Here is a 26,651-nt window from a genome sequence, read left to right as displayed (position 1 = left end):
ACAGGTGGAAGTCAGACATCAACTGATGTGAGGTAGTTATCATCTTTCATTATGTGGGTCCTGAGGATGGGGGATTGAACTCAGGTTGTCAGGTTTGGTGGTAAGCACCCTTACATGCTGAGCCATCTCACTGGTCCAGGAATCTAGATTTAAATGAACGAACACACACACACACACACACACACACACACACACACACACACACACTAATGCACACATACATTTAAGATGAATTTCTGATTGAGCGTGACAACACACACCTGTAATCCCAGCAGTTAATGAAGTTGATCTAAAGTTTAAAGTCAGCTGGGTTACAAAATGAGATCCTGTCTAAAAATATCAGTAATGGCTTTCTGGTGTGTGTGTGTGTGTGTGTGTGTGTGTGTGTGTGTGTGTGTGTGTGTGTGTGAGAGAGAGAGAGAGAGAGAGAGAGAGAGAGAGAGAGAGAGAGAGAGAGAGAGAGAGAGAGAGAGAGAGAGAGAGAGACTGACTAGGGGATGGAATTTAGGGCTTCATCCATGCTAAGCAAGCATTCTGAGTCATAATACTACCCTTCAAGTCATGTATTTATCAAGCTACTGAATTCCATCTGAGGATTCTCTTATAGTCAGGATCTGAAGCACATGACCCAGTCCATCATTAGAGAAGAAACTTTGTAAAAAGAATGTTAATCTTGATAACTGAGATGTTGCTTATTCTGATAGTTCTAAGATTTTTTTTGAGTCAGGGTCTCACTATGCAACCCTCACTGTCCTGGAACTCACTATGTAGACCAGGCTGAACTTATGCACACAGAGATCCACCTGCTTCTGTTTCCTTAGTGCTGGGATTAAATGAAGGCACCATGGCCAAACCTGAGGTTTCCTTTTGACACTGTCTCATTTTGTAGTCTAGGTTCATCTGAACTCACCCTGTAGCTCAGGCTCACTTCCAATTCATGACAATCCTCTTGCCTCAGCCTCCTGAATGCAAGGTCTGACTCATACTGGCTTAGTTCTGAGACTTTTGCTAAGTTCTGCAATGCTTTTGAACTTAAACTTTTCAATGATTTAGTTGAAATACATAAATTTCCCTGATGTGTTTCAGAAATTTCACACTTTTTGCTGTTGTGTTGGCGATTAGTCCTATGGCCTTATACATGGCAGGCTGGTGTGTTGTCTCTTAGTCAAATCCCAGTCCTCAGGTGACCTCTTTTGTGGCAGAATTAAGGTAGATGGAAACTTATTATTACTCAAAGCAATTTGGCCCCCTTCAGAGATTTCTTCTCCTTTGAGCACTGATTTCTTAAAAAGTCAGATGAACAATTTGGTTTCATCATGCCCATCTAGAATTTTAGCATGCATGACTCCATTTTGGTTTTAGTTTGGCTTGTTGGAATTCATGGGTAGTCTTATGATTGTTATTTAACAATTTATAATTATTGTACTTGGCTACATAAAGTCACATTTATGCAAGCATTAAATGTTCTTTGTGCACACTCCACATGACCAACTACCAACCCATTTTCCCACAGACAGGTTCACTTCTCATCTCATGTCATTAGTACATAAGTTTCTGTATCTATAAAGGATATGCAAATAAGAGAAAACTCATTTTTCTTACTGAGAATGACTCAATGATGTTAACCTGCTTATTTCTAGTTATGTCCATTTTCCTGCAAACACCTTCATTTGTGTGTGTGCATGTGTGTGTTATTCTTTGCCAACACTTAAACATATAAAGGAAAGAAGTTTTGGCAAAATGGGGGAGCTGTGTTATCTCCCCCACTTCCAGCCTCAACCACACGTCTCAAGCTGCAATCTGTATTTCTGACTAGCCAGCTGCCTGTAATTTGGAGGCTTCTGCAATTCCCTCCTGTGCTCAGTTAAGTTTGCTAGACGGCTCACAGAACTCAGGCAAACTCACTATTGCACATTTACTCACTGACCACAGTGTTCTGATGGACACAGATAACTGCCAGAGGAAGGCAATGTAAGAGGCAAGGTGAGATTCACAAGGGTCCCTAGCCAGAGTCTCTTGTTTTCAAGGAGTTGGGGTACTCTGGTCCCTTGGCATATGGGAGTATTCTTGTTCACAGACAAGAAAATTCCCCCAGGCCCCATACTTTGGGGCGAGGGTTCTGTGAAGGCTTCTTTACATGGGCATGAGAGATTACACCGCTGGCCACCAGTGATCCACTTGAGTGACAGCCCTTTTTCCCTCTGTGGAGGTCAAGTTGCAGTGGGACTGGTAGTTCCACATGTGGTTGGTCCTGTGGCAATGAGCCCTTCAGCGTTGTGGTTGCCTGGGCCTATCCCCAAATCACCTTAAGTTAGGCTGAAGTGTAACTGGGCTTGCCTTCTTATCTTTGTCTTATACTCCCAAAAGTTTTCAGGAACCAAGGTGAAGTATTTTAACAAAAGATATTCCTGTTGTTTCTCCTGTGGACGTTACAGAGAGTCAGGGACCATTCACAACACCCTCAATGTTTACATGGGTGGGATGTAGCCTAGTTTGCAAAGTGCCTGCCAAGCATGTGCAAGGCCTTGGGTTCGACACCCCAGCACTACATAAATCAGGCATGGTGGTGCATGCCTGTAATTTCAGCACTTCAGAGGTTTAAAGTCATCTTTGAGCATAGACACTTCAAGACCAGTCTGTGCTACATAAGACCTTGTCTAAGGAAATAAAATGTATATATTTTAAGTTTCCTATAATAGCATCCTACTATACCCAACTCAGGAGGTCTGGGAAGGGACCTGCATCTTAGAGTCACCTGGGGGTGCTGGCTGAAGATCCTGACTCATGCAAACCCAACCTCAGCCAATTAAGTTAAATTCGTGAAGGATGGAGTACAGGTGCTTAATCATTTGTGGCTGATATCTATTTAATTCTGGACCATCTGTCTACTCTAGAAGCAGGGCTCCAGGAAACAGGAGGGAAGGCTGTTCCAGAGCTGAGCCCTGTGGAAGAACCTTCAGGCAGCCATGTCCTGGGCCCGACTCGTCTGCAAGCAAAGAGAGAACCCCAGCACCGAGCATGTCGGTACTGTGTCTTCTGTCTGCCTCTGTGAATAGCGCTGATTGGTTGGGGTTCTAGGAGGATTTTTTTCCCCACAGACCCAAAGTTTGCCCTACCCATCTAAATACCTGTAATTTCATTATGTAGTTTAAATTAAAACTTATTTTTGTTTTGAAAGCCATTAATCTCACAATTCACACACACAATAACATTTTAAAGGAACTTTTAAAAAACAAATTTCATACAAGCATACATTGCATTGTGGCCGTAATGGTTCCTACTCCCTGCCCCCAAGTCCTAGATATACCTTCCAATTTGAAATCTTTTATAATACTCACGAATGTGGGGTCATCCAGTGGAGTGTGGTTGACCTACCAGGGGTCACACCCCTCAAAGAAAGCTTATACTCCTTTCCCTGGGAACCATTAACTGTCAGGAGCTCCTCAGTTGGGGTGGGAACTCATGAGCCCTCTTCCTGCATGTTACAGTATTGACTGACTTGATCATGGGCAGGCAACCACAGCTGCTTTGAGTTCATTAGTGCAGTGATCCAGTCCTGTGGTGTCCAGAAGACAGCTTCACTGCCATCTTCCAGGCCTCTGTGTTTTACAGTTTTTCTGCCCCCTTCCATGTTGGTTCCTGAGCCTTGAGATGGGGTGTGTGTGTAGTTGTACACTTTAAAAAGTTTTATTGACTAGTTTATACACTGTAAAACTCCTATTAAGTACAGACTTGTGGCACGATGCCAGCATCACCATGGCTCAGTCTTAGAACATTTCCATCACGCACAAAGCCCCTCCCCCATCCATCAATAGTGAACATGCAATTCCTGTTGTAGGTGGGCACAGGGCAAGCCAGTCTCCAACCCCCCTCGCTTGTCTATCATTTGGGAGCTGAGACCTGCATTTCAGTGGGTGTTATGGTCATGGAGGCAGAGGGAGAGTAGCCTGTGCTTATGGTGGGGGTTCATGGGTCTGTATTTCGCCTCTAAACACCCATGATGACCACACAGCAAGGGGAGCCGTGAAGCCACGTGCAGAGGCTCACTGAAAAGCAGACACCACCTGTCCTAAGGCATCAGGCTGTTATCATGTTGTTTCCTGGTAGGAGATACTGTGCTTTATAGCCGAGGGAAACATCTCTCAAGGCTATTCTGGCTATTCAGCTCCTGCTCCGGTTTTTTTTTTTTTTTGATTTTTCGAGACAGGGTTTCTCTGTGTAGCTTTGCGCCTTTCCTGGGACTCACTTGTTAGCCCAGGCTGGCCTCGAACTCACAGAGATCTGCCTGGCTCTGCCTCCCAGTGCTGGGATTAAAGGCGCGCGCCACCACCACCCGGCTCAGCTCCTGTTTTGATCAGGGCTGACTGGCCATCATTAGTTACTCACACCTACCCCAGTTCCAGAGTAGCTCTGGCCCCTAAAGTTATATAGAAAGAGCAGTGTGTGGTTATAAGGGCCTGAGCCTGGCAGGGAGAGTAGAGATGATGGTCAAAGGCTAGACAGGATAAAGCAGTTGTGTCCAAAAGTAGAGCAGTAGTTACTGCTGCTGATGGAACATGTGTGTCCTTGAGAATTTGAGACTCCCCTACATAGAGAGGAAATGGATGTGCTATTTCGCTTGGTTTGCTAGTCGTTTAAAGTGTGTGTATCATAATTTCATGTTGCATACTTTGAAAATGAAATCCTGTCTCACTATTACTGGGGTGCCAGGGAAGAACGGCCCTTTCCTCCAAGGGCAAAGTTACTCTCTCTTGTCGCTAGGGGTATGGCTGGCTGCACAGGGGATTTTTCATTTTGTGCTTTTCAAAACTAGCCTTTTGCTTCTACCTTTTCTCTCAGCTTTCCCTGATTCAAATTTTGGTGAAGAACCTCCCTCCTTTTTTTGTACTGGTGGCAGCTGCAGCAAGTTCTAAGCCAGGCATCACACCTCCTGTGCTAACTGTGTGTGTGTGTGTGTGTGTGTGTGTGTGTGTGTGTGTCTGTGTGTCTGTGTATTTGCATGGCTTGGTTGTGGGGTGTGTGTGTATTCTTTGCATGGCTTGGTGTGGTGTGGTGTGTGTGTGTATGTATTTGCATGGCTTGGTTGTGGGGTATGTGTGTATTCTTTGCATGGCTTGATGTGGTGGTGGTGGTGGTGGTGTGTGTGTGTGTGTGTGTGTGTGTGTGTGTGTGTGTGTGTGTGTATTTGCATGGCTTGGTTTTCTGGGAAGCTGTCGGCCAAACAGGCAGGAGGGGGAATTAGAAAATAAATGACTGTTTGCTGTAAGTCTCAGGGAAGTAGAATCATGGAATCAAGTTTCAGTCAGGTTTTTCCCTACTCTGGGGATTCTCAAAAGTGTGGCTTATCTCTTGCACAGTGAGATAAATCAGCACTTGCTCTCTGTACCTGCCTCAGGTGTTAATGGGTAACCCTTGGGTGGCCCAAAGAGCTAAACTCTACTGAGTAGCAATTAGGCTTGATATATACAAACTTTCTTTTTGTGTTTGAAATCTATCTTTTAAGTTAACATGCAAAATGGGTTTCATTATGGAATCTTCATAATGTCATTATACTCTGTTCTCATCAATCCCTCTCTGTAACTGCTCTTCTTCCATATCCACCCCAACCCTTCCCCCAATTCTCCTGATTCCTTTCTCTCTAAATAGTTCCAGCTTCTGCCTTCAACTCACATGTATTCCACTACCCATCTTCCCTCCCTCACTTAAGATCTCTTCCTCATTTCTCATGCTGTCCTGTCTGTTTTCATGAGCTCCACATGGTCACATAGATAATTTTAAATCTAGATTCCACATATTAAGAGAATATAGAAAACAGGCAGGATTTGTCTTTATGAATCTGACTTATTTTGCTTAATACAGTAAATTCTGGTTCCATTCACTTTCCTGCCAATGTCATGGTTTGCCTGCATGTATGTAAGTACAGCAAGTATATAACTAGTGTCTGTGGAGGTCAGAAGAGTATGTCAGGCTCTCTGGAATTGGACTTACAGATGGTTATGAGCCACCAAGAGGGTTCTGGGGCTGGAATCTAGGTCTCCAGCAAGAGCAGCAAGTGCTTTTATTCAGTGAGGCATCTCTCCATCCTTTTACACTGATTTCTGTAGGTCAGACAAACCCTGCAACCTTGGGTTGAGACCAGGCTGGTCTTTATGTTATTTTCTTAATGTGTTGTTCAGGGTGCAAGAGTGTTTACCAAGATTCTTCCCTCCATTGATTCATCAGAGAAATTGGTCCATGGGCCTTAAGTTTGTTGTGCCCTTGTTTAGTTTTCATGTCTGGATAAGGTTTTGAAGATTGAGTTGGTCTTGTTCTTTTCCTTCCTGGCTTGTGGCCCTATCTATCTATCTATCTATCTATCTATCTATCTATCTATCTATCTATCTATCTATCTATCTATCTATCTACATGTGTGTGTATGTATCTATATATATGTGTGTGTATATGTATAATTTAAATTTGTTCTTTGACATGTTTATATATATAAACATGCATTCTGATTACCGTCCACCCTCTTGTCCCTCATATCCCTCCCACACACATCCTTTTTTCTTTTTTTAAAATTAAATTTATTTATTTTACAGCCTAACCAGTTTCCCTCCCTCCTCTCCTTCCATTCCCTCTCCCCAACCTCTCTTCCACCCCCATCCATTCTTCCTCTGTTTCTGTTCAGGGAGGGGCAGGCCTCCCATGGGTGTCAACAAAGCATGGCATATCAAGTTGAGGTAGGACTGAGCTCCTCTCCTTGTATTTTTTTTTTCCTCCAAATTTACTTTATAATTGGGTGGATATAAATTAATAAACAGAAATTAAGCAAGATGTATGTAACAATTGAACAGAACCTGATAATCTAGTTTCAGTATTTCCCAAGTCATCTTTAAGTCTTTCCATCATGGGGTTCATCGGGAAAATAAGCAGCGTGTGAACGCTTCGGCTGAATGTCAATGAACTGTATATGACACAATGTCTTCTATAATGCAGTTATGAAGAACCTTCAAGAAACTTCTGAATGTAAAAAAGTGTTAGTCAAATACTCAACACAATACAAAAGAATCACTTCTGATCTGTTAGGTGGAGAGCACTTTTGCTCATCATTTTTAACTATAATATCACTGAGTCGAAGGAACAAATCACCTTGAGAACAGAAGGCGAAATAAACACATGCTAAATGGATAAAACATTACATCTTTACTAGACCATCTCTACCTCTAACACTTCAGAAGTTTAGAGACTTAGAGTATTCTTACATTAATTGCAAGAAAAAGGAAAGGAGAAGTTCCTTTGAGATCACAACTATGAAGTCATATGGTTATACAAATCCTGCTGCATTGGTGTGCGAAACATGAAACACATTTACCTTTCTTGTCAGTCACCCAGCAAGACTTAACGGACACCTTCCTAAGAAACAGACTGGATGTGTTTCTGTAACTTCAATAACCTCAGCACTACAGTAACAAGAGATGCAGTATCCTTTTGCTATGGTTCCAGACAGCGGGGAAAGAGGTCACAGGAAAGAGAATCAAAACTGTTACAGCTGAAAACTACTTCTTGTTAAGTTTCACCATGGTGCCACCTTCATTTTTACATAAGCCTGGTGGCATAGTTCAAAGGTCAATAAATCAGAAATATTAATATTTAAATTTCAACTTGACTTTCAATTATCACCATATTAACAACCAAAACAATAAGATAAGACACACAAGGAAGGGGATATCAAATCCACTTTGCTAGTGTTGGTTTCCTGACACATCAACTCATTTTTAATAGAAAAGGGATAGTGCATCTCAGTTTGCTTACAAGCTAGGAGATCACTTTGAATTCTGCATTTCCTAACTGCAAACAGAATATAGCACTTACAACAGGTTATAAATAAACTGGTTTTCAAGCATAGAGCCAGCCCCAACGATAATAATACACTATTTAAAAAGACCTAAGGCAATGAATTCCATTTCCAATGGAAAAAAAGAACTGTGCAAACAAGCTTAAAACTACTTTTTTTGTGCCAGTGTTATAAAATGTAGCTTTTAATAAAACCTTGACCCAAATGCCAGTAACTTTTCAGAAAAGAATTTGGGTGGAAGGGAGAAGAAACTTATCTCATTTAGGAAGAAAAATAACAACTATCTTTTTCCTAATCTTCAATACACACAATTTAAACATGTACAGTTGCTGTAACACTTTACACAATTCCTATGTACTGGAGCAAGAACAAGGTCTAATAACAATTATATTTTAAACACTGGGTCAAGGCTTTACATAAAAATACCATCCATCCTACTTTCCCGTAAGTTTCTAAAATATCACATACTTTCCTCAACATCTGCAGCCATCCAGGAATTTTTAGGAAACTTTTGTGCATGATCTTAATTCCTAATCCCTGGCTCTTTGGGCTCAGTGACAAAAGATCAGAACCACCAAAAATGATGGTTCACTTGAAGTCCGACAGAGACCCTGGCTCAGTTAGTCTCATAGGATGAGAGCAGAGCTGCATCAACCGGCTCCATGCAGGGAGGGGCACGTGAAGGATCTCATCAGCCAGTCATCTATACAGTCCAGATGATAGATGTGCATGCACGGCAGAAATCGGATTGGGTCCCCATAAACAAAGTCCATCATACAGATCACACACTCTCGGATCTTTTTTTCTGATCCATCTCTTCCAGGGTCGTAAACTCCTTTAGGCAGATGCTGTATAAGGCCTATTCTCTGAGCTATTCTAATTTGTTCCTCTTCAGTCAGCTGAGTTGCTAGCCGAGTCTGACTAGGTGTTGGATGATAGACGGGAACTGGAACTTGTTCCTGATATGGCGGCGGCGGCTCCTGATCTGGCTCCGTCCCCTCGCCAAAGCTAGCCCGGTCGGACTGAGACTCGTGAAGCAGGGAGATGTCATCCGAGGTCGGGGATTTGAGGCAGTTCCCCATCTTCCGGGGCCGGGGTGTGTGCGTGAGATCTAGGGGGAGGAAGAAAGCCGTGACCCCAGTCTCTCCGCACACTCAGCGCTCGCTGAGCTCGCTCTCGGCGCCGCGGGGTCCGAGGCGGCAGGCCCCGGGGCTCAGGCGGCGGCTCCCCCGCGCCCCGGCGCCGCCGAGGGGCCGCTCATGCCAGCCCCCGGGGCAGGGGGCGCGAGGCTAGGCCGCGGGGCTGCACCGGGGTCGCGCCGGGAGCCGGAGGGGGGCGGGGGCGGGGAGACGGAGCGCTTCCCCCACCCCGCCCCCCGCGGGGCGGCGGCGGCCACGGGGCTGCTGGGCCTAATCCAGGTCAGGAGGGGGGGGCGCGGCCGTCGCGGCTGCCTCAGCTGCTGCCTCAGCTGCTGTTGCCCCTGCCGACGCTGGAGCCGCGGCCTGGGGCCTCATCCTACTCCGCCTTAGCGCGGCGGCGGCGGCGGCGGCCAGAACGAGGCCAGCCGGGCCTACGTCCCCTCTCCTTGTATTAAGGGTGAGGCAATCCAGTATGAGGAATAGGTTCCCCAAGCCAGCGAAATCATTAGGGACAGGCCCTGCTCCCACTGGTAGACCAAGTCACACAATTGTCACACATACGTAGAAGGCCAAGGTCGGTCCCATGCAGGCTCCCTGGTTGTCGATTCCGACTCTATGAGCTCCTATGAACCAGGTTAGTTGTTTCTGTGGGTTTTCTTGTGATGTCCTGGACCCATCTGGCTTCTACAACTCTTCTTCCCTTGAGTTCAGCCTAATGGTTGGCTATGGATCTCTGCATCTGTGTCCATCAATTGTTGGATAAAGGATCTCTGACAATTGGGGTAGTCACTAATGTGATCACTCTTTTTCCTTCTTACAAGTCCCTTTTTCATATCCATGTGTTTTTTAAAATTGCTGCTTTGATTGATATGGATCAATTTGTTGAACTTCTCAGTTTAACGTTGGTAGATCATAAGTAGCTAGGAATTTATCCATTTATATTGGAAATTTTAGTTCCTTTAAAATATAACTAGAAGGTCATAACTTGGTTTTTCTGATTTTTAATTGTGTTATTTGACAATTTCATGCACATCTATAATGTTCTGATTATTCTCCCACCCCTGACCAATATTCCTTCATCACTCTCAGTACTTTTTCTAGGTTAAGGACTTTGACTTCTTCTCTTTTTAAGTTTTCTATGTCTTCTATAATGATTCTCTGTATCTTATTGGACTCTGTATGCCTTTCCTCTTTAAAAGTTGGTAGTGGGTTAGGGAGGATTGGGAGGAGCTGGGAGAGGGAAACGTCTTCAGTTCTATTAATTGAATCTTCTTTATTTTGGTCAGTTTGGCTAGGCATTTGTCAGTCTCCTCACTACCCCCAAAGAATCAGTTCTGTTGTATAGTTTTCATCTCATTAATTCCTGCCTTGAACTTTGTTGCTTGTTATTGTATATTGCTTTGGGGTTGAACTTCTTTTTTTTTTTTTTTTTGAAAATTTTGAGGTATGTTATGTTGAAATATTTCTGGTTTTTAAATGTAAGCATTCATTACTATAAACTTTATTAAATTTCTTTATCAATAGTACAGAGGATAAAAAGTAGAGCCCTCTGAGCCCTGTCCCTTCCCTGACTGTTGTTTGGGCTGGTTTTATGTGGGTCCAGTGCAGGTAACTATAATGGTTAGTTAATGATAGCAGTTTTGTTGAGCCTAGAGAATGGCAGTGTGTAGCCCATCTGCCCTATCTTCTGGCTCTTACACACTTCCTGCCCCCTGGCAAACACTGCTAGAAAAAAAGAGTTGTTCCTTGGTACTCATAGGGCGCTGTCTCCTGGACCTGCCAAGACACGAAATTGGTGGCTGCTCAGGGCCTTTAAATGAGATGGCATGGCATTTGCATATAGCTGTATAATGCCCACTCATCATATTTAAGTTATCTCCTGCCTTCTCCTAGACACCCTCCTAGCATGGTTAGGATAACAGGTTGTAGCCCCACAGTCAGATAAAGCCTCTTTGTGAAGTTTCTTTTATAGCTGTGTTTTGGGAACATGATGAATAAAGGTGTTAACATACCTGTATCTTTTATTCAAGAAAACAATGACTCATTTAGGTACATACTTGGGAAAACAGTCAATGTCGATTTGTATATTTTACAACAGATGAAAAAAGATTTGGTGATGAGCCCTCACCATGTGTAACAATGTAAGAAGTCTTGAGTATTCAGCATCTGATTTTATTTTTAGCCTTAAGAATGTAATCACCATGGTAGGCAAGTGCTTAATATTCAGCCACATCCCTGTTCTAGATAGTTCTTAAATTAAAAAAAAATGAGTGTCAGAGTATGTATGCACACATACTGTGTGTAGGTGTCCACAGGGGCCAGAATATCCAATCCCCTAGAGGTAGAGTTACAAGTGGTTATGAGCCCCCACCTGATATGGGTGCTGGGATTTGGACTTGGGTCCTCTGGCAGAGCAGCAAGTACTCTTAACTACTGAATCATCTCTCTAGTTTTTAAAATAAATTTTTATTTATTGATATTTTTTTCAAGACAAGGTTTCTCTGTGTAACAGTTCTGGTTATCCTGGACCTTGTTTTGTAAACCTGGCTGGCCTAGAACTTGGAGATCTGCCTGCTTCTTCATGTTGTGATTAAAGGTGTGTACCACCACCGCCAAGCATATTTTTTATTTTTATTCATGTAAATGTATGTGCATCTCTCTGTATATATACGATGTCTAGTTCTATGCCCATAGTGGCCAGAAGAAGGCACTAGATCATCTGGAGCTGGAGATACAGGCGGTTGAGAACTGCCTGATGTGGGTACTGGGAACTGAACTCAGATTCTCTGGAGGAGAATCAATCACTCTTAACCTGCCAAGCTTCACTCCAGCCCATATTTTCTTAATTTGGTTTTTATGACATGTTGCTATCCTTGGTACATCAATGAAATCTGGTAAGTTCTTGCTACAAGACCATTGATGTTTTATCCAATGATACTTATTTGATAACTGGCAACTCTTTTTTCTTTCTATTACCAACTTACCCTTTAATGCAGGAATCTGAGGTCCCATTCTTTGGCAATCTACAATTTCGTCAGCCAGAGTTTAATGTGAAGGCCTTTCTGGCAAACCTGAAGATTGATGAATTAAAGAAATTTAAATTTCAACTAAAGACCTTTCCAGAATTCAGAGAAGACTTACAAAAGTCCTCATGTTGTGAGGTAGATGAGGCTAATAATGTGAAACTGGCAGATATTCTGATCAAGAAATTACCAAGTGAAAGGCTAAAGTTTGTGACCCTGTCCATCTTGGACAAGATAAAGAACACTGAATTGCCTCAACCCTCAGGTGAGTGTGTTGATTGGTTGTGACAAGGGTTAAGAGTTCATGAGGATTTTCTTTAGAGATTTAGATTTATCCCTTATAGACCATAGGGTCTTTTTCATAACCATAATTTTTTTATTCTTAACTTTAGCATTGTCTTCAATTATTTCTATTCATAGTAAGTCAGTGAACATTTTTCAAAAATCTGTACTTCCTTGATTGACTTTCTTTTTAATTAAGAAAAATATTTCTATTCCTTTTTACACATCAATCAAAGATCCCCCTCTTCCCTTCTATCATGGTCTCTCTTTCATTGCTTCCCACTCCATCCCTGTTCCAACTCAACCATCCATTCCCTTATGTTCTCATCCCCTGTTCCCTACCCTCCATTGCCCACCCCTCACCCACAGTTTACTCATGGAGATTTCCACTATTTTCCCTTCCCAGGGTGATCCATGAGTTCCATTTTGGGTCTTATTAGCTAGCTTCTCTGGAGTTGTGGGTTGTTTTCTGGCATAATCATAAATTTTAAAAACTGGCACAATTATACAATTTTGGATCATAGCAATTGCACACCTTTCTAATTTGAAAATGGCCATTTGATGATGATATATGATGCATGTGACTTTGTTACATTAAAACCTTATTGTAGGCATTTAGTGCTATACATTTCCTGCTTAGTACTGCTTTTAATGTGTCCCAGACATTGTTATATTTTTACTTAAGTACAGGAATGCTTTGATTTCTTTATTCCCATTTATATTATGCAATTTATTTTAAAAATATCTGTTCTTTGAGAATCTCATACAGTGCATTTTGATCGTATTTATCACCCCAAACTCCTCACATATTCTACCCATGCCTTTGATCACAGCACTTGAGAGTCAGAGGTAGGTAGATCTCTGAGTTCAAAGCCAGCCTGTTCCATATAAGTTCCAGGCCAGCTAGGGCTACATAGTAAGATCCTTTGTCAAATTGTTTCTTTATTCTTGAATATCATATATGTTTATGAGATAAAATCACACCACATTTCCTGCCTTCACCTCCCCTGTATCCTTTCTACCTTTCAGCTTCATGTATTTTTCTTTTTTCAATAGCCTACTAAGTCCAATTAATGTTGTCCATATGTGCATGGGTGTGGAGCCATTTTCTTTCATAAAATTCTTCCAATTCTTTGGGACTGGAGGGTTTTTTGCCTGCTTTTCAAAGTTTGGGAGGGCCTAGTGGTCTGATAGCCTCTTCATATTTCTCTTGTTGTAGTTTCATTTTCTTGCTGAAAATGAGATATAATAATGCCTCCTCCCCAGAGAAGGTATTGCCTAGCTATCCATAAACATGTTCTTTATATCTTATAAACAACTGGCCACATAGCCAGATTATAAAGCACTATAATCCTAGTACTTGGGAGGTTGAAGCCTGCCAGTTCAAGGCCAGCCTGAGCTACATAGGAAGATCCTTTCTCAAAATAAATTGATCATGTAACATGTAATGTACTTCTCATCCCTTTAGGGCCACTGATCCTATATTCTCAATTCATAGCAATTGTATCTCTCCATAAAGCCTGGGAAGATAATCCATGAGACTGGTTTCTCCTTAGGCATCAAGTACATACATATTATGAGCTGCATGGGATTTTCTTTATAACTTCAAGTAATATGTAACCTTGAAATAGCAACCTACTATACTTGCCTTTTGATCTTCAGTATGTCATTATTTTGTTAACTAAATAAAGACTTAACTATTGTGATTTTTATGCTGTGATGAAACACATCTGAAATGCCAACTCTTGTGGCTTCGAGAGCTGAGGATTGCAAGTTGAAGGGTAACACTAGGTTTACATAGGATACTATATCAACAAAAGATGATAGATGTGCTGTGACTGCGCTCCCATCTCTGTTCAGCATCCCCCAATTCATATAATGAAACTTAATTGTCAAAGAGATGGAACCTTCATAGAGATAAGTCATGACTGTGCAATACTTATGAATGGGGTAGCTACTTAGAAAAGAGGATGCAGGATGTCTCCCTTTGTTCAATCTGAAGCATCATGAGGCACCAAGAGGTCCATCTTTGCTCTCACCAAATAATTATGAAGTTATGGTTGTGCTATATTGTATTTTCTAGTCTCTAGAACTGAGAAAATTTTATATTCTCCATAAATTATCCAGCCTCAGGGAGTTTGGCATAGGAACGTGAATAGGCTAACATCCCCACAACCTCAAAGCTGAATTCAAAATATCTAGAGCTCTCTTTGACTTTATGGTATATGCCTTCAAGATAAAACTACATGAGAACATAACTACCTTCATTTTCAGAGTTCACATGGTTCCAAAAAAATTGGAAATACACATGAACAGAGAATAAAGAATCCAGAAAGGGGGAAATGGACTGGTATCAGCATCGCTAGGTGCTAAAATAATAGAAGGGTTTGGCTGCAATGGGCCATTTGCTCCAGTTACATCCCTTTCTGCACACCATCCATTGTGTCACCAAGAATGGCTTCTCAATGATGTCAGGAGCCTTTACAAGAGAAAGAACTTGGCCTCCTGGAAACCTAACAGTCTACTGTAGTGTGCTTGTGTCCAAGCACATGACATGTGTTATGGTGGTAGAAGCATATGAGCTAGAGCAGTCCTTGCCATAGCTGCTGTAAGACAATGCCCCAGGCCAGTGCCTTAGACTATGGAATTTTAAGCTCTTGCTGCTAAGAAGACTGGCAATGTAAGATCGGGTGTTAACAGGGTTGGTTTCTTCTGATACTGGCCTTGAGACTCAGAAGTAGGCTGCCTTGCCTTCTTGCTGTCTCCTCATATGGCCTTTTCTTTGTATGTGTGTGTAATGGCTTTAGTCTTCTTTGTTTATAGGTCCTATTGGCTCCATTCTTACACCCTTGTCTCATCACGGGTTCTTGTCAATACATCCTCCTGGAGGACTTAGTGCTTACTGTAGAGGTGGTCAGATTATCCTTGTTTTTAAAATGTTTGTTTTACGTATGCATGTGTGGGCCCATGTATGTGCACACACATGCCTGTGTTGGTGTGCACTTGCTGCAGTGTGCCTGTGGTCAGAGGACAGTTTGAAGTTGATCCTCATCTTCTATCTTGTGGTTTCTAGAGATTGAACTCAGGTCATTAGCCTTGGTGGCAAGTACCTTCACCCACTGAGCCCTCTTGCCAGCCCAAGACATAGCCCAGGTTAGTCATGAGCTTGTGATCCTCCTGCTTCAACCTCTTAGCACATCTTATTGATATGTACTACCACAACTGGCACCATCCCCTTAAATAGCATGTTTCCTAATGGTTCAGAATTTTTTTTAAACAAAATTACCATATACCTTAACCAGTCTCCTAGGATGTAAGTCATCCCTGCCCCCCAAAACCTGAAAGACAGGTGTGAATCAAGAACTTGTCTATGGATATTTATTTAGGAGTGAGATTATTTGGCAGTGTGTAGGTAGATATAACCAATGATTATTATCCAATGACAAAAGGGAATGGACCACTAATGTGTGCTAAACCATGAACAAAAGCCAAAGATGGCCATCAAAAGGAAATTAGTCATAAAAGGTTTTGTGTTTTTAAAATTCCATTTGTACAAAGTATCCTGAATAAATGAATTTACAGAGATGGGATGGTGCTTCTTAGCTTCATGAAGGTGTAGAAAAAATGTATTACAATCACTGTATCTAGTGGGTTGCAAGCACTGGAACTAAACAATGATAAAGCATATTGTTGATGCACAAATACTATGGAATTACATGTTATTTTCCTTTTCAGTGTTGGGGATTAAACTCGGCTCCTTGCTCATGCTAGGCAGGCACTTTATTACTGAGCTACACCCAATTCAATGGTTGAATTCTAACCTTTAAAATACTACATCTTGTATGCGTTTACTGTAACCAAAGAGACTGTGCTAGAAGCTGCCTTTATTTAGAATAATGGCCGGTATAGGAGGTAAAGGAAACTTAATATGTCAAGCTTACATCTCTTTATTTTTCAGAGCATTTATAGACATTGGAAACAGACAACTCAGTGTTGGGAGATATAAGACGTCAGAGACAGAAGAGCTAGGTAGGTGTACAGAGTCTGTTATTATGGAACATACAAGGTTAAGCCCCTTCCTGCTTTTTTCATGTCTGGATCTGTATACTATGTTCTTGTAATTTATTTTTTATTTTTTTCCTTTTATTTTACAATACCATTCAGTTCTACATAACAGCCACAGATTCCCTTGTAATTTTTATTTTTGAGAATTTCATAGCTGTATACAATGCATGTTGATCACATACGTTCCCCACACCCCCTCCAATTCTTATATCCTCCAGGGTGTCTCCCTCCCAGCTTCATTTCTTATTTTTAGTTACCTATTTAGTCCAATTAGTGATGTCCATATATGTACAGGTGTAGGGGAACCCTCTGGCTATTGGACAAGCTACTCGTGGCCATGGCCCCATCCCCAAAATGTGGCTCTTCTTCCTCAGCAGCCATTACAACTTGCCAATACTGCCTCAGCAAGGGGCGGGGCCTCGGCAAGGAGTGGGGCCTCATTGGCTTGTTCCCCATCCATTCTGAAATGTGGACTGGCTTGATTTTGTACAAGTAACTACAGTTGCTGTGAGTTCATGAGTGCAATGGCCCTGTCATGTCCTGAAGACACTGTTTCACACTGATTTCCCCAAATTCTGGCTCTTACAGTCTTTGTGCCGTAACTTCTGAGATGTTATCTGAGATTTTTTTCAGGGGAGAAGGGTATGATATAGATGTCAAGTTTATGGCTTAGCACCTCACCATAATGTATTCTCTGCATTTTGACCACTTGAGAGTCTATGTATTAACCTCTGTCCATTGTAAAAAAGCTTTTTGTGCTGAGAGCTGTACCAATCTACAGGTATTAAGATAAATGTTAAGAAGGCAGTTTGATGCTATGCCTGTATGACAAAATATCTTCTCCCTATGATTGTCCTCAAAATAGCTGCTTTCCCAGGTTTACATTACCAAGCATTAGTTCTGTCCTGTATGACAGGCCTTAAATCCCACCAGAAAGTCATTGGTTGCTCCAATAACATTCATGCCATTATTGCCACTATTGTGCCAATGGACATATTTTGTAGCGTGTTTTTAAGAGGATGCCAAGTCAATCAGCAACCCATTTTTTCCTATTGAATATCAAGGAGAAAAAGATGCTACAGCTGATGCTTCTGGGTGAGATGGTGAAGCACAACAGATACAAGCTGCAGTTCCTGAGGTAAGTTGTGCAGTCACTGCTGTCCCCCAGGGTAACTCATTGTGGTGCTCTATGGTTGAACACATGGTGTTTTCTGTTCTCTGAGGAAGAACTCATGGTCTGTACTGTCCCATGGGGGTACAACCCATGGTCCATGCTGCCCTCAGGAGTAGAACTCATGGTTGGTGCTGCCCCCGGGGGGTAGAACCCATGGTCAGTGCTGGCCCCCGGGGGGTAGAACCCATGGTCAGTGCTGCCTGCCCCGGGGGGTAGAACCTATGGCCAGTGCTGCCCCCCTCCCAGGGTAGAACTCATGGCTATTTCTAGAACTTTTAAACTGGACTGGTATTGTGTACGTAACTAAAGCTGCTATTTCATGTGTGTAGTAGCAGCCACATATATCCAGAGGACAGTATTTCACAGGATTCCTTCCTATCGCACTTAGATTATTTATGCCCATCCCTCTTCCAAGATGTTCTGACCCTTGTATTGGAAAGATATTTGACCCATCTACAGTCTTGATAAAACCATGTTTCTTAATACATTGAGACTCCATAAGGATAGATGGCTGAAATAGAATTTCCTATCTCTGCTCATTTTTTGAGACAATTAAAATTACATCTTCTAATTACTGGAGCAGATTTATAATTCCATTATAATAGATTAAGGCACAATTGGAGAAAGGTACTAATTTTGAAGAACTCCACTCTCAAATAGCCAATGGTCCACTAGGCACAGACATGAAGGGATTATAATCACCTCAATCACCTCAATCACCTCAATCACCAATAGGAATAACTTAATATCAAAAAGGTTAGGTGACTTGTGAAGAGTTTTGAACCCAAGAGGTAGAGCCATGGTTTCTAATTATGACCTTCAGTACACACTTGAAGATTTTAAATGTATGTTTGCCAAAATACCTAGGTTCTAGAGCCAAATGTAATAAGTTAGAAATATTAAATTGATAACAAATAGCAACATATCAAATATTAACATGACATTTTCATTTCCAACAACAGGGCAAGTTCCCAATTCCTTGTATCCTTACAACACCCAAACTGGATGTACTTTCAGACTTGGCTGCTTAAGCATCAATTTTCGTGTTTCTTGAATTTTGAAATTTCAAAATTCAACTTTTAAGGCTAGCTCTTTGAGAGTTGGAGCTTTTTGGCAGTCCATGGAATGGAATCGAGGGTTTCACAAATGTTAGAAAAGTGTCTCAATACTGAGCTACACTCCCATCACTGAGAATTACTCATTTTGGTCATAGAAGAGAATTGTATTCAAGATTAGTTTTTATTATGCTTGGAGATGAGGTTGTATGTTGATCAAATACCCTGGGAGTATTTTTTATTTAAAAATTTTAAATTTATTTTATATACCAACCACAGATCCCCCTCTCATACCTCTTCCCACTCCCCCCGCTTTCTTCCCCCTGACCAACCCTGCATCCCCTTCTCTGAAAGTGTAAGGCATGGGGAGTCCAGCAAAGCCTGGTGCATTTAGTTGAGGCAGGACCAAGCCCCTCCCCCCTGCATCAAGGCTGAGCAAGGGCGTCCCACCATAGGTAATGGGCTCCCTTGGGAGTATTTAAATAGATGTATTTGAATAGGGAGCATTGGAAAGTATTTAAAGTTATCTTTAATAATGAAGGGTAGGGGTGGACATGTGAATTATAAGGAATGAAGATATGGTCTTCAGGGGATGGAGTCATAGTGAGCAGTTTACCCTTTATGTCCTCTGAGAATGCCTTGCTTCTGTTTATGTCACAGGCTAGGATCTTGTTCTGCCTCCATTCATCAATGGAATGACTTCTTGTTTCTCCATATGAACCAGTTCCTGACATGTGTGGACTTCTCGGGCAACAAGCTCCTGGATGGGGGTGCCATGTTGCTGTGTATGACTCTGAAGTATCCCAGGTGCTTCCTGAAAAGTATTTTAAAAGTGCTGTATTTTCTCTGTTTGTCTTTAGACATGAGGCATAGTGACATCAGACTTGCTGAGTAACCAATATGGATCCAGCCACTGACACAGATACCTGCTCATGTTCAGTCTGTGGAAAGTGGTTCATGGATCTTCTTATTCTATCCCAACTATGTGATAAAGGATATGGGAATCAACAATGGCTTGAGCTTCTTTCATTAGGAGGCAGCTGAGAAGGCTATGCATTGGAAGGTGTTTTTCATCTGACCAGCTGTTTTATTCTTTTGAAGGATGGAAAACTGTCAACTCACAGAAACCTATAGCAAGGAGCTCTTTTCCTTTTTAATGGTCAGCCAGAAGCTGACACATCTGAGCCTGGCCAGGAAAAACCTCGGAGATGGTGGAGTGAAAATCCTGTGTGAAGGCTTGTGCTCCCCTGATTGTAAACTACATGTGCTGGTGTAAGTCTTCATGTCTAGTTTCTTCCCCTACACCCACCCCCTACACCTGCCCCTCTCCCCGCCCTCCCTCCACACTTGCATCCTAGGAAACCCCATATTCAGGAGCCGTGTGTTTCTTCATAGCAGAAAAATTTGATTTGATCCTCTATCACTTAGAGATAATTGTGCAGTCAATTTGCATGCTAGCATGTGCAAATAAACCTGGTAGCATAAAGCTTGATGTTTTAAAGTTATTTAAAATAACTTCCCAGAGGTTATCGAGTGTTTATTTTCTTGTTCTGCGGGATAAAGCACAACAACACAACCGCTCATGGAATCAAGCATATGTCAGGTGCTCTGTGGAGACTCTAACTTAACACACTTGAACTTGGGTCTGAATATCATAGCTGCTGGACAGATGGTGTTCTGTAACACTTTAAAAATCCAAAATGCAGTCTAAAATGCCTAGGGTAGGTTTTGGTGTTTATTTTTAGAGAGTTTGGAATCTTTAATTTCTTCTAGAACATCTCAGATTGCAGAAATATTATTCCTTTTAGATAAACTCCTCTGGGACTCAGTATAGGTAACTGACTGGGCGCTCACAACATTGTTCAGGGGCCTTGAAGACATGGGATGGGAACAGTTTACAGTGAGGTGAGTTTCTGGAAAACACTATTTCTGTTGGGATGCAATGACCAGGAAGCCTAGATCCTGCCCCTGTTCAGTAACTGGGCAACCGAATGTTATACCATACCCAGAAAATGCAGTGGTCCCATAAAGAGCATGATGAACCTCATTTCCCTTCTCTCTTCCAAGTCTCAGCTAAACACAATTCAATGATGCAGCCTACTTTGAAGCCAGGGTTCTGGGAAAGAGAACCTGGGTGGTGAAATCATTTCATGACTGCAGAGACGAGAAAAGAAAAACAACACTAAAATTATAGATGCTTCTGTTCTGTTTTGACTGTGACTGGGAATTATTAACAACTTCTGTCAGGGTTTGTATAGATCTAGGGGTGGACTGGCAGAAGGATGTTTGTGTAAACAGCAACCTCCCTTGCCTAATAAGAGCAAAGGCAGCATGGAGTTGACAAGGGGGATCCATTCCCTTTTCCCTGCCTACCCAAGTTTGTGATCATTAAGTTAAATTTGTGCAACTGATTTGTGCCAACTGTATACTCTTAGACATATGGTCATTCACTGGAGTATGGTCAACCCTACATAAATTGGATGTATATATCACAATGCCTCATCCTAAGGTTCCAGGATCATTTTGAAAGAGGGTGCATATGAACTCAAACTGATCATTACAGTATGTACAAGACCAGGTAAAGCTCAAATCAGACAAAATCCAAGCATTGGAGACTATGGTTAGGGCTACTATTGCTGTGGTTAAACAGCATGACCAAAAAGCAAGTTGGGGGAGGGGAAGGGTGTGTCTGGTTAACACTTCTACATCACTGTTCATCACTGAAGGAAGTCAGGACAGGAACTCACACCAAGGCTGCGGGATCCTGGAGGCAGGGGCTGAAGTGGAGGCTGTGAGGGTTGCTGTTTACTGGCTTGTTCCTCATGGATTGATCCCCCTGCTTTCTTATAGAACCCAAGACCACCAGTTCAGGGATGGCACCACCAACAGTGGGCTGAGTCATTCCCATCAACCACTAAGAAAACGCCCCACAGTCTTGTCTACAGCCAGATCTTCTGGAGGCATTTTTCCCAGTTAAGGCTCCCTCCTCTCTGACTCTAGCTTGTGTCAAGTTGACATAAACCTAACCAGTACAGAGGGAGATGTGGTCATGAAGTCCCACCTCAAGTTGAGGATCAATTGACTATTGGTATCTTCTAGAAGGAAGAGTCGGTTTTCTTAAGTGAACCTTTTACTAGTTATGAGCCAAACACTTTATTGGCATGCACTTTCAGTTTGTGTTTTTTTAAATAGTTGGGTGTGAAACCTCTCATCACCTTGTGCATACTAGATAGACAGTCTGCCACTGAGCCATAACCCCAGCTTCTCACTAATTTCTCTATTGCTGAGACATGACTCTACCCCTTACTTGTGGATTCTAGGCAAGTGTTTCATCACTGAGTTACACTCTTAGCCCCTGAGCAAAACATTTTTGAGATAGCACCTTAAGTAGCTCTGGTCTGGTTCCACATTTCTTTACTGCAGGATCCCTAGAAATACTATACAAGGCCTCAGCAGGAGATTACCAAGGAGTAAATGCTATTTTTTTCCTTCAAGGCTCTGTGGATGCTCCATCAGTCCATTGCATCAGGAACTTGCCACTGCCATTGCTAGCAACCTGAAGCTGGAAACTCTCGACCTGGGCCAGAATATCTTGGGGAAAAGTGGAGTAACAGTGACCTTGGATGCTTTAAAAGATAATACTGTGCACTTGACAATCAGGTATGGCCTTTCTGTTTGACCTGGTGAATTTTCCATGAAGAGATTAATGTCTTGGGGAGCTTTAAGTGGGAGTACACACTATGGGATCCAAGTTAAGGTACCTTCCAATAGAATCAGTCAAGTTAGTCTTCTGATGATATCCTCTTACTTAGGAGAAGTTGATTACCTACTCTCCAAATGTAAAAAATATTCAATTCCAAGGAAAGAACATTCCCCAGAATACTCAGTGTTAAGAATACACAGATTGATGCCTTCCAGGGGTGTCCACCCTTTTGACATAGCAGTTGACAAGGTCATGTTGCAAACTTTATACTTAAGAACTGTACAATCAAATTACAAAATCACAAAATGTCTCAATATCCTAAGTTTATGATGTTTTTAAATGGACTTATTTTTATTTTATGCGAATGGTTGTTTTTGTCTGTATGTCTGTGCACCATGTGTATGTAGTGCCAGTGAAGGCCAGCAGAGAGCATGAGATACCCTGAAAATGGGAATCATGGATGGTTGTGAGCCACCACGTGGGTCCTGGGAATTGAATCCGGGTCCTCTAGAAGAACAGTCAGTGCTCTTAACTGTAGAACCATCTCTGCAGCCCCAAATTTATGATTTTTTGTATTGGCCTGTGTTGATAACATTCCCGAGGCACATCCTACAGAGTAGAAGCCTGAGTGTGCAGATACACACAAGTTCACACAGGTATTACATCATACACCAATGTGACTATGCAGTTATCCCCAAGGGAGCTCTAGGTTTCTGACTTTTAGAAACTTGTCCTACAGATGGACTGTCAACCTCATCTTATTTAAATATTCACTTTTGCATTATTTGGTTATATGCAGAGAACCCTAATATCATTATTTACCGTATTTTAGTGAGACAAATCTAAATTTAACATTTTAAGAAGACTGTGGGTGTCTATCTGCCTTTCCATTCAGACAGTATCTCATACTGTATTGCAGGCTGTTCTAGAGCTCACTATGTAGCTAGTGCAGGCTGGCTTTGAACTTATGGCAGTTCTCTCACTTCAATCTCCCAAGGGCTGACATTACAGCTTTGCATCATCATGCTTGGCTTTAAAATTTCCAAGGACCAGGCAGTAAAGAGAATAGGCTACTTCATAGGCAATATGTGGGCATTATGTTTTTCATAAAGCTTTTCTTAAAAACAAACAAATAAAACCAGGTAGGTTGCTGGCTTTCACCAGTCTTGCTGGCCTCTGCTCTGGTCCTTCATCACCTCTGCTTCCATTATTTCCAGATGGAGCACTAGTAGTGATGTGAGCCCAGGATTCTGTTGTATTTCTTACTACTCATGAAGCATTTCTGACGAACAGACCATTGTCATAGCTACTCAAAAATTTCATCACTCAATTTCTTGAATGTTAAAAGTGGCCTTAAGTGGTTGCACTACTTTTCAGTTGCTGTGATAAAACACTGTGGCCAAGGAAACTTATAGAAAGAGTTTATTTGGATATAGGTTCCAGAGAAATAAGGGTCTATCATGGTGAGAGGCATGGCACTAATCCACAGGATAGCAAAGAGCCAAAGAGCAAGAAGCTGAGAGCTCACATTGCAACTATGTGCAGGGAGCAGAGAGTGAGTTGGAGATGTCATGGTGCCATGAGGCTGTTTTTTTTTGTGGTGCCCTTGACTCTACTGGCTCCCCAAGCTCTGCCTAAGCCTGATGTTTGGCTGTGGGTCTCTGTCTCTGTTTTCATCAGTTGCTGGGTAAAGCCTCTCTGACAGTTGGGCTAGGTACTGATGCATGAGGATAGCAGAATATCACTAGGAATCATTTAATTGATTTCGAAAAATTAATTTTGTTGTATTCATTTATTTTTTTTTACATCCCCAAATTTCCCTTCTTTTCTCCCCAGTTTCTCTCCCAATCTTCTCTCCCCCCATCCACCCCTCCTCTGTTTCTTTTCAGATATGGACAGGCCTCCCATGGATATCCTCTAGCTGTGGTATATCAAATTTCAGTGAAATTATGAATCTCTTCTATTAAGTTTGAATGAGGCAATTTGGTAGGAGTAATGGGTCCCCAAAGCAGGCAACACAGTCAGACAGCCCCTGCTCCCTCGTCTAGGAGCCCCACAGGAAGACCAAGTTACACAACTGTGACAAATGTGCAGAGGGCTGAGGTCAGTCCTGCACAGGCTCCCAGGTTTCAGTTCAGTCTCTGTGCGCTCCTATGAGCCCAGGTTAGTTGGTTCTGTGGGTTTTCTTGAGGCATCTTTGACCCCACTGGAGCCTACAATCTTTCCTCCCTCTGTTCTCCAGGATTACTGGAACTCTACCTAATGTTTGACTCACCCCCCATGTTTGATTCTATCCTAGGTCTGTCTCTGGTGTATCCTGCCTCTGAGTCCTGGCCCTCAGTGGTGAGCTCCCTCTCAGGGTACATGGGTCTCCAATTAGGCCAGTCATTAGTTGGCCACTCCCACAATTTCTGTACCATCTTTACCCCAGCACATCTTGTAGGCAGGACAGATTGTAGGCAGACACGTTAGTGGCTGGGTGGTTGTCCTAGTCTCTCCACTGGAAGCCTTGTCTTGTCAAATCAGGAGTGTAGCCCACCCAACAGAGATGACTGGAATAGCTGATTAAGAGAACAAATAGCACATACAACTTTTCTTACTGTTTGCAAATTTCATTCATAAGTGTCTTGACCAAATTCAATGCCCCCATTCTCCCCTTTCCACTTCTCCTGTGCCCACCCATACCCCACCCACCACTCTTCTTTCTCATGCCGTGTGCTCCCTTTACACTCAGCGAGTCCACTCTGTGCTGCCAATGTGTGCCTAGGGTCATCCACTGGGAGTCTATCAGGGTCAAATCCTGGACGCAATATGATCCCTCCCCACCCCCTACAGCCATCTATTTCCTATAACTCTTAAGTTAGGGGTCAGAGCTTCCTGAGAAAACATCAACTTAATGATATAATTTACATTACAGATGCTAAGCTAACAAGTTTTCTGCCACCCTGAAACAGATTCTTTTCTTTGGTGGGAGCAGTTAGGAATGAATGTCTTGAAGACAACATGACTTAAGCTCCCTGGGAACATTACTGCTCTGTGGTCTTACAGGTTGAAGATAGATAATTCGAGCCTGGATAATGGAGAAACTGTTGGAGAAAATAAAAGAGAGCAAACCCAGCTTGAGGATTGACAACGCCACCAGCACAACTGCACCATCGCCTTGTGACCTTGTCTCCGAGTATGCCAAAACTGTTCCTCTGACAGCTTAGGGAAGGCAATCTGGGCTGGAAGACATCCGGAGCACCGAGTGATACGACTTGACACTCAGTGACTAAGACACTGACTTTTTCTCTCTGCTTAATGGTAAATTCTGCACACATCACACACCCACTTTTGTCCACCATGTGTTCTCACCAGCATAATAAAAGTTTTAAGTCACTCCATTTAAAGCTTCACTTATTTTACTTTTTTTCACATACTGACCACTGTTTCCCTTTATCTCTTCCTGTTCCCTCCCCACACCTCCCTTCTACCCCTGTCCCATCCACTCCACCTCCATCTCCATTCAGAAAGGGGCAGGCCTCCCATGGGAGTCAACAAAGTATGGCACATCAAGTTGAGGCAGGACCAAGCTCCTCCCCCTGCATCAAGGTTGGGCGAGGCAACCCAGCATGGGGAATGGGTTTCCAAAAGCCAGCCAAAGTGCCAGGGACAGGTTCTGATCCCATTGCTAGGAGCCCTATAAACAGATCAAGCTACACAACTGTCACACACATGCAGAGAGCCTATATTGGTCCCATGCAGGCTCCTTAGGTGTTGGTCCAGAGTCATGAGCTCCTGCCAGCTCAAGTCGGTCATCTCTGTGGGTTCCCATCACGACCCTGACCCCCTTGCCCATACAGTCATTCCTCTCTTCAATAGGGCTCACAGAGTTCAGCCCAGTGCTTGGCTGTGGATCTCTACAATGTAAAGCTTCATTTATTAACAATCTCAGAGCCCATTTGGCAATAAATTTCATGATGGACATACTTAGGAATCCACAAGGATGACCCCAGCTTAGACTAGCAGTAGTGGAGAGGGTGCCTGAACTGGCCTACCCTGGTAAGCAGATTGGTGAATACCCTCACTGTCCTCATAGAGCCTTCATCCGGTAACTCATAGAAGCAGATGCAGAGATCCACAGCCAAGCACCAGGCTGAGCTCCAGGGGTCCAGTAGTCTGGAACTCTTGATCTTCTGCCTCCAGCTGCATACTGAAGAGGTGAGGTGAGTGCATTTCACCACATCAGTTTTTAAACTTTCACCGCCATCTCTGTCAATCTCTATACCTCTTTATATAAGCCTGTTCTCTCCCCCTCCACCCCTCACTTTTTTTTGGTGGGAAACATACTTTCCCCTGTGTTGCCAGGAATCATTTCTTTTTTTTGTATTTAT

The 26,651-nt window shown here is 42.6% G+C and overlaps 1 protein-coding gene and 1 pseudogene across 2 annotated transcripts; one reads left to right on the top strand and one right to left on the bottom strand.

Annotated features, from left to right (window-relative positions):
- Positions 1–8,346: 8,346 nt before the first annotated feature.
- Positions 8,347–9,037, bottom strand: LOC143272853 (RING finger protein 11 pseudogene; annotated as a pseudogene).
- Positions 9,038–9,214: 177 nt separating this feature from the next.
- On the top strand, positions 9,215–25,661 carry LOC121826408 (NACHT, LRR and PYD domains-containing protein 2-like). Of its 2 annotated transcripts, XM_076569257.1 has the most exons (10): positions 9,215–9,610; positions 11,973–12,264; positions 16,240–16,310; positions 17,411–17,484; positions 19,236–19,382; positions 19,677–19,847; positions 22,071–22,235; positions 24,115–24,204; positions 24,578–24,621; positions 25,327–25,661. In XM_076569257.1, the coding sequence occupies exons 4-8, from the start codon at positions 17,420–17,422 to the stop codon at positions 24,197–24,199; spliced, it is 633 nt and encodes a 210-aa protein (XP_076425372.1). In that variant the 5' UTR covers positions 9,215–9,610; positions 11,973–12,264; positions 16,240–16,310; positions 17,411–17,419; the 3' UTR covers positions 24,200–24,204; positions 24,578–24,621; positions 25,327–25,661. The 2 variants fall into 2 exon arrangements, with proteins under 2 accessions (XP_076425372.1, XP_076425377.1); XM_076569262.1 differs by lacking the exon at positions 24,115–24,204.
- Positions 25,662–26,651: the final 990 nt, after the last annotated feature.

This window comes from Peromyscus maniculatus, chromosome 1, assembly GCF_049852395.1.
Source record: "Peromyscus maniculatus bairdii isolate BWxNUB_F1_BW_parent chromosome 1, HU_Pman_BW_mat_3.1, whole genome shotgun sequence".
Lineage (NCBI taxonomy): Eukaryota > Metazoa > Chordata > Mammalia > Rodentia > Cricetidae > Peromyscus > Peromyscus maniculatus.
The sequence above is the reverse complement of the archived record's forward strand: the minus strand, read 5'-3'. Positions and strand labels throughout refer to the sequence as shown.

Excerpts from the sequence above, each read along its gene's own strand:
- LOC121826408 (XM_076569257.1), top strand. The coding sequence starts at position 17,420 with ATGCTACAGCTGATGCTTCTGGGTGAGATGGTGAAGCACAACAGATAC. Across the intron at positions 17,485-19,235 it reads TACAAGCTGCAGTTCCTGAG|GCTAGGATCTTGTTCTGCCT; the intron begins GTAAGTTGTGCA and ends TTTATGTCACAG. Across the intron at positions 19,848-22,070 it reads TGTAAACTACATGTGCTGGT|GCTCTGTGGATGCTCCATCA; the intron begins GTAAGTCTTCAT and ends TTTTCCTTCAAG.